At 46.7% G+C, this 10,338-nt stretch overlaps 1 protein-coding gene across 1 annotated transcript; it reads right to left on the bottom strand.

Annotated features, from left to right (window-relative positions):
* Positions 1-1,970: 1,970 nt before the first annotated feature.
* Positions 1,971-5,165, bottom strand: LOC133883412 (CASP-like protein 2C1). Its single transcript, XM_062322736.1, has 3 exons — positions 4,751-5,165; positions 4,518-4,656; positions 1,971-2,430 (listed from the first exon to the last, which is right to left on the bottom strand). Exons 1-3 carry the CDS (start codon positions 4,909-4,911, stop codon positions 2,182-2,184), a joined length of 549 nt encoding a protein of 182 aa, XP_062178720.1. The 5' UTR covers positions 4,912-5,165; the 3' UTR covers positions 1,971-2,181.
* Between the last annotated feature and the right edge of the window lie 5,173 nt (positions 5,166-10,338).

Here is a 10,338-nt window from a genome sequence, read left to right as displayed (position 1 = left end):
TTCAGACTGCTCCGTTAAATGACAAACACAGACTGATGTAAATTCAGAATGATCAATATTGTTCAGTGGTACCAATCCGACTGAGCCAGTTGGGTCGCTATTGAAATTTGAACGAGACAAAATTTGCCTATGTTTGGAGCAAGAACATTGCACGAACTGGTATAGCTCATCTAGAATCGGGAGATGAATTAAACTTATCAAAGTCTAACCGTAATATTGTCACTGTAACAATCTTAGCCCTTAAAAAAGTCAGTAATTGCTGTTCTTTTTAGCAGGACTACAGATAAGAGAGGACATATTATCTATGAGTAAACTGTTGAAATTTTGAGGGTTTTTTCCCTTTCAAATTTGAATTTAAAATGCGGAAAAATCTGGTTTTGAATAAATTCCAAAGGAGAAAAAATGAGAAAAAATCGGCATGTTGGCTGTGGGCCGCTTCAAGGCCGGTTGGGCCGAGCAGCCCACATGACCGATCAGCTTTCCCCTACCTTATTTGTTCGTGGCTTCGAGAAGGAGGAGGAGGTGGCGCCACACACCACTTCTCCACCCTAACCGGCTGAAACCGGGTCGTGGGCGGGTTGGTTGGTGGCGGTGGCGCATCTCTTGCCCTTAGGTATTATATGTGAGTCCTCTCTCTTGGGAAAAAAAAGGCGAACGAGATTACCTTTTCCTATCTATTTTGCTCCACCTCTCTTGATCTCTGGTGATCGGCCCTTCGGCTTGTTGTCTTCTGGCATGGTGGTGCCCGTGACATTGCCGGTCTAACCTTCGTGGTTGGACCCCATTGTGTTGCATGTCATCGCGTTCGTGAAGGTGTTCGCCATGGTCGGTTGTTCTGTCTCGTCTTGCCGGCGGTGCTTCTTGTGTTTCTGTGCGCGCCATCAACTGTTGCTATTGTTTGGTGGTCTGTTTTGTCATGCCTTTGTGCACGAATTACAAGTGGTGTTGAGGTGCGGGCGGTTCCTTTGTCCGATCTGTTCTTGCTCCCGACCGGTGGTTGTTGTTGGTAAATCGTCTTGTGTGCTTGCACATTGTGAGGCTCTATGTGCGGCGCTGGCTGCGTGCTTGTGTTGCTTATTGTGTCTTCTGTGCGCGCATGCTTGGTGGGGCTCAGGCTTTGTCCTTGTCTCGCTGTGCATTGTGGTGTTCGGGCCGGTGTTCGGGCCTTTGTACTATTGTTGCTGTTGTGCTGCTCCTCAAGTATTGATAGCAGTGTGCCCTGTTGTCAGCACATTGTCATTGTATCTCCAAAAGCATTCATTCCTTAACCTCGGCATAGAGGGGGCGTCTATGTTTTCTAGGACATCACATTCGTGTGCCTTGCCTTTGGCTTCTTCGTTGGAAAGTAAGACCGTTTGCGTTGCTTTTTCAAAGTTCAGCTTGCAATTTGTAATTTGTGTGTTGATATTGGGAAGAATTGCATTCTAGTACAATGGGCCTTTATACTCCGTGATGATAGAGGGCTAAGTGATATTAGTGTGATAGTATAAGACAAACTCTAGATTGTAGTTGTGTTAATTCAGTTAGTAGTCTTATTTTTACTATTCATCATAGTGAGCAATTGATTCTATTAATTCTATTCGATTATATTGTTAATTTTTAACATTTTTGTTTACTAAGAAATTAACCTATCAACAAATGATAGTAGAACACAATTTAGAGCTTGTACTTGAGACTATCGCACTGATAAGTTAACTTAGTGTAGCGTTTGATTGTCGTTAAATCTATAGCCCGCATTGAGTGCCCATTAATTAATTTAACATTTGATGATATGTTTCTTGTGTTATTCTGTCATGCTATGTTAATTGCAATATGTGATATGCTAAAGAATATTAGTAGTATTGTTCATGCTTTACGCTATGATAAAATACTCAGGTTCATATTTGCTATCTTATATCATGACAGTCTAGCTATGTTTAGTATGTTTAAATTTAGAATCAATTTAATCGGATAGTTTCTAAAACATACAGTGAAACAACATACACTACAAATACATACAGATACACTGGAGTACATATTCATGTCTTACTAGGCGACAAATGCATGAAAAGCGGAAGGAAAAAAAAACACCCGGGAGTAGATATGTTGTATCTGCATCTTCACAACCCAAAGCTACCCTTCGCTTAGGCCTGGATATGGGCCTGATATTTCTCCACGGCCCAGTAAGTATGGTGGGCCTAGCTAGTGCGCGGCGTAGGGCCGCGTCGCCGACGGGTAGAGGCGGAAGAGGTTGCGCGCGGAGACGGCGGAGAGGACGGTGGTGCCGGCGGCGGCGAGCATCCCCAGCGCGAGGCTGCCGCCGATCTGCTCGCAGAAGCGGGTGTAGATGTTGCAGAGCTTGATCCACTGCACCGCGTGCGCGCCCTCCAGCGCGATCATGCACGCCTGCGTCGCCGCCACCGTCGTCGCGAACGTCGTGTACGCGCACGCCTGCATGCAGCCACAGCGGAAAGAGCACGCAAGGTGTCAAACGTTCTGAAGCTGATGCTGCTGCAGTGCGCTGCACACAACACAACAATATCTGTCGCTCTGTCCAAGAAGAAGAAAAAAACAGAACTCTCGTGCTCGTTTCATTTGCGATCCTGCCGTCGCAGAATTTGCCATTGACACCGTGACAGATGGAGAAAAATAAACAGCGTGCAATTGTGGTAGTAAGCAGTAGTAGTGGCGGTCTTTATGCTCGTATGTTTTCGTTGCTGTAGCTGTGTCCTCGTGGTTAGTAGCGGTACTATTTTCTATGAGCATCTACACTGTAGCTGTGGTTGTTTGCAACGCCCAACTGTAGGAGTGTCCTCCGCCGCCGCCGCCGTGTCTAGCTCGAGGTGTTTTGTGTGGTTTCCATTGCCTTGAGCGATCAATGTGCTCTGTCCAGCCGCTGTTCACGACCGCTCGGGAGTCGGGAGTGGGCTCAGGCAAACACTATCGAGTAAACAAATAGACCAACATCAGCCGGTTTTCTCAGATTAAACTAGTCGCTCGAAAACCTTTTTTAAAATTCATAGCAGGAAAACCTATCGAGACCTCTAACCAACAGCGATCACATGCCCGACTGGCGTACCATATCACAACCACATGAACACGCAAACCTGCTGCCTTAATGGACGGATGGTGAAGCATATATAGGGCTCCGTTAATAATGTGACTAGTTTAATTATAATATTTATTATGATAATTTTTTAATAATGTGACTAGTTTTATTATAATACTCTCTCCGATTGTAAATGTAGGTTATTTTAGACTTATGCACGAGGATTAAGAAAATAGATCAAATGATGTTATTGCTCCTTATTTATTCTGTATTGGAAAGATAACTCATTTATTTTGTGAGAGTGATAATATTTATTAAACAAGGGTAAGAAGGGAACAAAAGAGAAAAAAGTGCATAGAAGTTTGAAAATGACTTATATTTAGAGAATAGTTGAGGAGGCTAAAACGACCTACATTTGCAATTAGAGGGAGTATTTTGTTATGATAATCTTTAATTTCTTGTATTTTACCTGAACTCTTTATTTAAGTATTTGATTTTTATAACAATTTGAATCTTTTCTAAGACTATATTTGATATGAATTTTTCTTTTTTCTATTCTATCTCCAATTTCAATTATTATTTATTTTATTTGGATTTATTATTTAGATATTTTGCTTCTCAAATCGTATGAAAATAGAATTGCTAACTTTCTATATTTTTAATTCCAAATTTAGCTATTTATTAATTGTATTTGATATAGACTTTTTGATTTAATCTAGACATTAGATGTTGATAACAATAATTGGTCTAGATTTTTTTTCAATTAGCGTGGTAATTTTGTGACTCTCATATCGAATATATAGCTTCTTTTAACACTCAAATAATAATACAATACTCCTAGATAGATTCCAGCCTTCGCATGGAACCACATGTATTGATGACGATCTTGATGTGCTTCAATGACAGCACAGCGATGCAGATGCAACAAACGCGCGCTATCCTAATTCCTATCTCCGTCTCAGATCTCAATCATCTTTGTCTCGTGTACAATGAATACCCTAGTATGAGATATGATCATTTGATTTGATTTTTTAAAATAAATATAAATATGATCGTTTGATAACTCAGTACTATCAATAGTCAAAACCGTTTGATAAAAATGATGGAGCACATGTATCAAGCAATTAAGTGTCCTTCAAACTATGCTGATGTTTTAAGTAAACTGATTAAAAGTAGCTTAATATTCTAAATACCGCATTAAATAGCGTCCCATTTCAACAGTTGGAGTCCGGTATGATACATTCTTTTTTATTTAATTTTTATTTTTTGGCCTATCGTTAAAGTTTGAATTCTACCGATTTCATGCTTAATTGTCCATTTGTGATTTCCCGGATATGATTGTGTCATAGTTGAATTGTAAGCCTTAAGATAACTCGGAAAAGAACGTAGTTTTTTTTCCGCCTGGAAACTAAAGATTCTTTCCAACGAAAGGAGGAATGAAAACCATCCACTCCAAGGAGATCGAGTACAGGGGAGTCGTTGAGGTTACCTTGTCGAGCAGCAGGCATGTCCAGGCCAAGGCCCTGCTGTTCCGGTAGGGGCTCACGGCGAAGCGGCCGAGGTAGAAGCACTTGAGCAGTTGCAGCAGGTGGTACCCCGCCGCCGCGACGGCCGTCATCGCCAACACCCTGCAGAGGCACGCACGTACACGTGTTGAGGCATATACGCTCGTGTGTGTGCACACAAATCACGAGGCGTGGCTGGACAGTGGACTCAGCTCACCAAAGGGCCTGCACGTCCTTGACGGTGGCCTTCTTCCGGACGAGCAGCACCGTCTCCGTCTGCGTGCTCAGCCCCAACAGCATCGCGGCCGCCGCGGCCAGCGCCGCGCACGCGGCCCGGAGGAGGCCCTCCGCCTTCGCCTCCGACCTCGCCGCCGCCATCGATGGCTAGCTGTGTGATCCCGTGCGATCGAGCGCGTACTTGCGCGTGCCCGGCCGGATCGGCCGCCGACGTTACTTAACGCTCGCGCTGATCGGTCGGGGCCGCGCGCGCGAGCTGCCGGTCGAGCGCCGGCCTCGTGGTTCTTGCTCGGCTCGTGAAGCCTCGTTTCTTAACGTGGGCGGCCGAGACGACTCTTATAGGCGCGCGCGGGTCGGCGGGGTCGCTAGCTAGCTGGTGCTCGACGTCGCTCGAGTGCTCGACGGCACGCACCATCGTGTACCGCCGTACCGCGAGTCCGCGTCGTGCTAAGCAAAACACTCTTCTGTACCACTGAAGTGAAGTTGTTACTCGGACGAGCCGGTGACGCAGCAGATGCCTGATGGGACTCAGAAGACATGATCGACTACCAGTACGTGCTACCAGTAACGACCCAGACTTGCGTAACATTATGTTACGGGGATTAGGTGTCACACCATTCGACAAGCAGCTACAAGCAGTTGGTGCCTACAGTTTACGGACGCGAAACATGTCGTCCTCTTCCTCTTTCGAACCAAATAAATGCGGCATCCAAGTACGCATCAATCATCAGTGCAACGGTGCATCCAGGCCCAGCGTTAAGAAGCCTCCAGCAGCAGCCTAACTGCCCGGAGCACGACGTATTGCTGTAGGGATCGACGACACACTGCTTCGAATTATGTCGCGCCCTTAATTCGCTTTGTTGCCTTTGCCATTGGCACAGGACGTTTTATTCTCCGATAGCAGCCGGAGGTCTAAATCTGGAAATGCAGCTCTGCTCGGTTTGTCTTCCGTTCCACTTGACACTTATTCATTTTTTATTCTTTCATTTACTTTATAATTTTTTCACCTATTTTTAAGTACAAGTCTTCTTAACATAAATGTCTTAGTAAAATTGTCTTGTTCTGTCAAAATCCGCCGGCCACCGTTTCTTCCACCTCGCGGCATCGTTTGTCGACATGCTGCATCAAATGGATTCGCCCGCTTCAGGCTCTTCAGGACACGGGCGTTTTAACTTCCCGATCCCCACAAGAATCGAACCGCTTCCGACGAAATCCATGTGAAATTCCTGCGTTCCAAGCCGGGCCTTTAAAATTTTGCGAGTTTTCAGGAGGTGGAACACTGCCATGCTTGAAGAAAAGAATATAGCTACATGATTAGCTCAGATGCATGATTGCACTAGTTGAGTGTCCTTGATGCCAAGCCGTCAGAAAAGTTGACGCTGCATCATGACTTACTTCAGCCCATAACCCTGTCATTTTCCGTTGCTTAAAGCGTACACCAAGGAATTAAAGAGTCTAAACGGTCATACCCTTTACATCGAACTCTGTTAGTGGCCTGAAAGAACAATGGAAACTGCAACCTTTGCCGCTAAAGGGCAGAGGATGTGTATCCGTGGCTGCTACTGCTGCCAGAAATTCCAGGAGTTTTAATCTCAGTCAGCAGTTGAATTGGCTAGACCATCTCCAGCAGTGACTGCAAATTTGCAGAATCCAAGTGGTACAGTACTTTGCCGGGGGTACTGTAGCACTGAAAATCATCTACAGGATCTATTTCTACTGCTACTGTGCGCTACAGTGATACGGAGAGAGAGGAGGGGTTGTAAATTTGCGAAGTTACTGTAGCATCCGTAACCCTATAGCAATACTGCAGCAGTACTGTTTATAAAAGGCTGGCAGTGGGCCCGGAACAGGAAAACACCGTCGGGTTATTGTAGTAGTACTGTAGTAATAATGTAGCAGTACTGTTTATAAAGGCTGACAGCGGGACTGGAGAGAGAGAAAGAGGGGTAGAAGGTAGGAAATGGGGTAGCTGCTGGAGATGAAAAAATAAGAGAAGTTGTAATAATGATAGGGGATGCTGTAATAGTGTTTTTAAGATGAAAATTTGAGATTTTTATTTTGTAAACATCATTTATTTATTTCGTATGGGATGAGTAGAATACGATGATATACCATCTGGCACTTTGGAGTATTCTATTGCACGATCGATCGAGCTGAATACATTATCCTTTCTTAATTTCTCTGACAGCGCAATCTCTGAACAGGTAGTTGGCAGGCGAAGCCTGAAAGCACTACGCTTGTACTGGAACACACGACGAACTCATCTGAAAACGCGACGTGAAACGCATCCATGCCGATCAAACCGATTCGTTCGCAGCCCCAGAAGACGAGAGGCGATCGACGTGTCTTCTCCCGTTCTTCAAGCTCTGAAAGTGAAGGAGCCCGAGAGTGGCCATTCAATGCGTCCGCCGATCTCCGTCGCTCGCGTTGATGGCGATGGAACGGTCGGCCTTAATAAGAAGGAATGGAGTGGTCGTGTCATGGCCCGTCTGCACGGGCATGCAGTTGGAGGACTGGCTAGCTAGGCGGCGACTGGCCCTCACACTACTGAGTACTGACATGTCTATTTTCTAGCTAGAGGGTGTTTGGGCAATCACATTCGGATGGGTGCAGAACCTGTCCATCCAGCATACTCATACTACGAACTACACTGATTATTGGGCTTTGATTGAGTGATCTCGAGTCTGTTCTCAAACTGTTGTGAGCTGAAGTTTCGAAGATTCATGGAATTTTTATTGGCTTTTTTGGCAGAGAAGCTTTCAGAACTTTTGAAGTTGATCATTTCTAGATTCAGAAATGTTTAGAGCTAAAGCTGAATAGATTAAAAATATTTGATATAGGTTTTTCTTATTTTAAATTGAAAATAGATATTACAGTACTAAAAACACTCTGAGATCACAAGAATGTTCGGTACTCTGTATATCACTGCACTGATGGATACCAGTCATCGGATGCGCCGATTCCCTAGCTAGTCTGCATGGAAGTCGGGTTCTCTCCAACTCATCAAGCTGCCCGACGTGCTTCCTAGCGCAGCCCTGAACCTCACTGTTTCCACGGACTGGAGGACAGAGTTCATCAAATGCAAGCTAGGCAGGGCATGTTTATAAACCAGCTACACATCATTAACACTGGAGTAAAGTTTAAGGTTTATTTGGCAGACCTGTAGCTCTAAAAATTCTGTTTTTGTGGATTGAAAGACAGAGTTCATCAAATGCAAGTTAGACAGGGCATGTTCTGTAAACCAGCTGCATATCGTCACATTGAACTAGAGTTTAAGGTATGTTTGATAGAGCTCTAGCTTAAAATTTTTTGAAGCTAAAGCCGTAGATTGATTAAAGATTTTTTGTTAAGATATTTCGTTCTTATTTTAAACTGAAAATATATATTTAAACTATTTTATTTTACTTTACAAATTGCAAATTTTGTATGGCTCCCGAGAGCGTCCGCATCCATGGCTTCTCTAACCAGCACTGTCGGTGTATCAGGAACCGGGGGTCTCCGAATCCCGAGGTCAAGCCAGCCATCCGCCACATGGCGCCATCCCGCGAGGTCTCTCTTGTGGGATGAGAAAAGGCCAAGTCCCGGGAGAAAGTGCTCGGGGCCACGGTCGGTGCCCCCCCGAGTACCCTAGTACCCCGATGATCCACGGAATCTAAGTACCGGGAAGAAAGTGCTCGGGGAGGTGTCCGGTCACCCCCGCGCACCCTAGTTCCCCGACGATCAGAGGAGCTAAGTTCCGGGAGAGAGTGCTCGGGGCTGCGAGCGGCGGCCCCCGAGCACTCGGTTCCCCAAGGATCCGTACAAGAGTGCTCGGGGCTGCACGTGGCAGCCCCCGAGCACTCGGTTCTCCAAGGGTTCGAGCAAGAGTGCTCGGGGAGGTGAACAGTACCCCCGAGCATCCGGCGCCCCGAGGACAAGGATGGGCATTTTCGGGAGAGAGTGCTCGGGGATGTGAACAGTACCCCCGAACGTTCGGTACCCCGCCGACCCAGAAAGGCCCCCGAGGGGCCTGCCGATGAGGTGTCAACCAGCCAGAGGTTCGAGGCCACATTTAATGAGCGTGCGTGGCCTGACACCTCCAACTGCTCCCGCCGCGCTCAGCGTCAGTTCCTGCCACGTTTTGGCAGAGAGGCGTGGGGTCATTAATTGCACAGGTCCCGTCCCGTGCCATCCGGCTTGTCCCGGGATAACGTCGTAAGGATCAAGACGTTCCGTCTGCCGCACTGCTGTGGCAGGAGAACAAGACAGGGCGGGCACGCCGGGTTGCTCTACGGCTGCCCGGTGGGCCCTCTCCATGGCGCCCATTGTTAGGGCATTTATGGTGACGGGCGACCGGGCGTGCAACATATTTTCCGCCCTCGGTCACTTCGCCCAGAAGAAATGATGACGTCCTTTCCATTTATGGCATCTCGGGACTCGAGCCCCCTCTTTTCCGTTCGGGGCATGTCGTGGCCGGCAAGTACTTAAAGCAGCCGGCGGCACAGAAGCAAGGGAGGACAACGGCGAAAAAACCCCAACCCCAATACGAACCGGACCGACGACGAGAGACCGAGAGTAGACACGAAGAACACAGCGTAAGAGAGACACTGTGAGCAATGTTGAGCACAGTTCCAGCCGAAGAACAAGGAGCCTCAAGCTCTTAGTTAGGCCAATATTCTTGTAACCAGCAACATCCTTGAGGGACTTCCTCAGGACAGTTATAGCATCCATACAGGAGTAGGGTATTACGCCCCCGTGCGCCCCGAACCTGTCTAAATTCCGATGCATTTACTTCTTCTCGCACTAGGTCGACTCCCCCACCACCGGCCGTTGCATTCATTCCCATTTATTTCTCCGACGAACTTATTCAGGATCATCCCCCCGGCCGAATCTCTGAAAAGGGGTCTCTCGGGATCCCTGCGACAGGAGTTAATCCTTCGACAAGCACCTTGCTAGCTGAGGGACCTATAGGTGCCAAGATTGTTTGCTTGAGCAACTTGAATCTGAGCCGCATCGAGTAGGGTCTTGACCTGATTAATCATAAGGGTTAAAGAATTCATCGGATCCAACTCCAGAAAAGATCTCAGAATCAGATGGGCTCCCTGTACATTAGCATCTAGAGTGCTAAAAACGTCACTGCCGAGGCTTGGCTGCAGTAGAGTCGACGAAGTCTCGTGATGGCTACCCTGAGAGAGTTTGTTCCTCTTTCTCAGGACCGGTGCTGGTGGAGGCATGCCTACTGAAAGCCGTTGTCGAAGACCAAGAGGCGTCGGTCTTCCTATGGTTCGTCGATGATCGATGGTATTAGGAACGTATAGAGCTCCGGCTGCAGATGTCCTCGGCGGTATATCTCCAACATCACTGGTGTTAGCAGCCACCGCTGGATCCTTGGGGATTATTGTGCCATTATTCACCATGACATTTGGATCTACCGCCATCAGATCGGTAGGTGGACCTCGGTTCCTCTAGCAATAAACACAAATTGATCTATTCGATTGTTCTTGCTATCAACGGAGCTGTCTTCACCACTCGTGTCGATGTCAGTGTCTATGGACTGCAGAATATTAGGCTCCTTGGGATCCTATTTAA

The sequence above is a fragment of the Phragmites australis genome, chromosome 10, assembly GCF_958298935.1.
Source record: "Phragmites australis chromosome 10, lpPhrAust1.1, whole genome shotgun sequence".
NCBI lineage: Eukaryota > Viridiplantae > Streptophyta > Magnoliopsida > Poales > Poaceae > Phragmites > Phragmites australis.
The sequence above is the reverse complement of the archived record's forward strand: the minus strand, read 5'-3'. Positions and strand labels throughout refer to the sequence as shown.

Excerpts from the sequence above, each read along its gene's own strand:
- LOC133883412 (XM_062322736.1), bottom strand. The coding sequence starts at position 4,911 with ATGGCGGCGGCGAGGTCGGAGGCGAAGGCGGAGGGCCTCCTCCGGGCC. Across the intron at positions 4,657-4,750 it reads AAGGACGTGCAGGCCCTTTG|GGTGTTGGCGATGACGGCCG; the intron begins GTGAGCTGAGTC and ends GTGCCTCTGCAG. Across the intron at positions 2,431-4,517 it reads CATGCCTGCTGCTCGACAAG|GCGTGCGCGTACACGACGTT; the intron begins GTAACCTCAACG and ends GGCTGCATGCAG.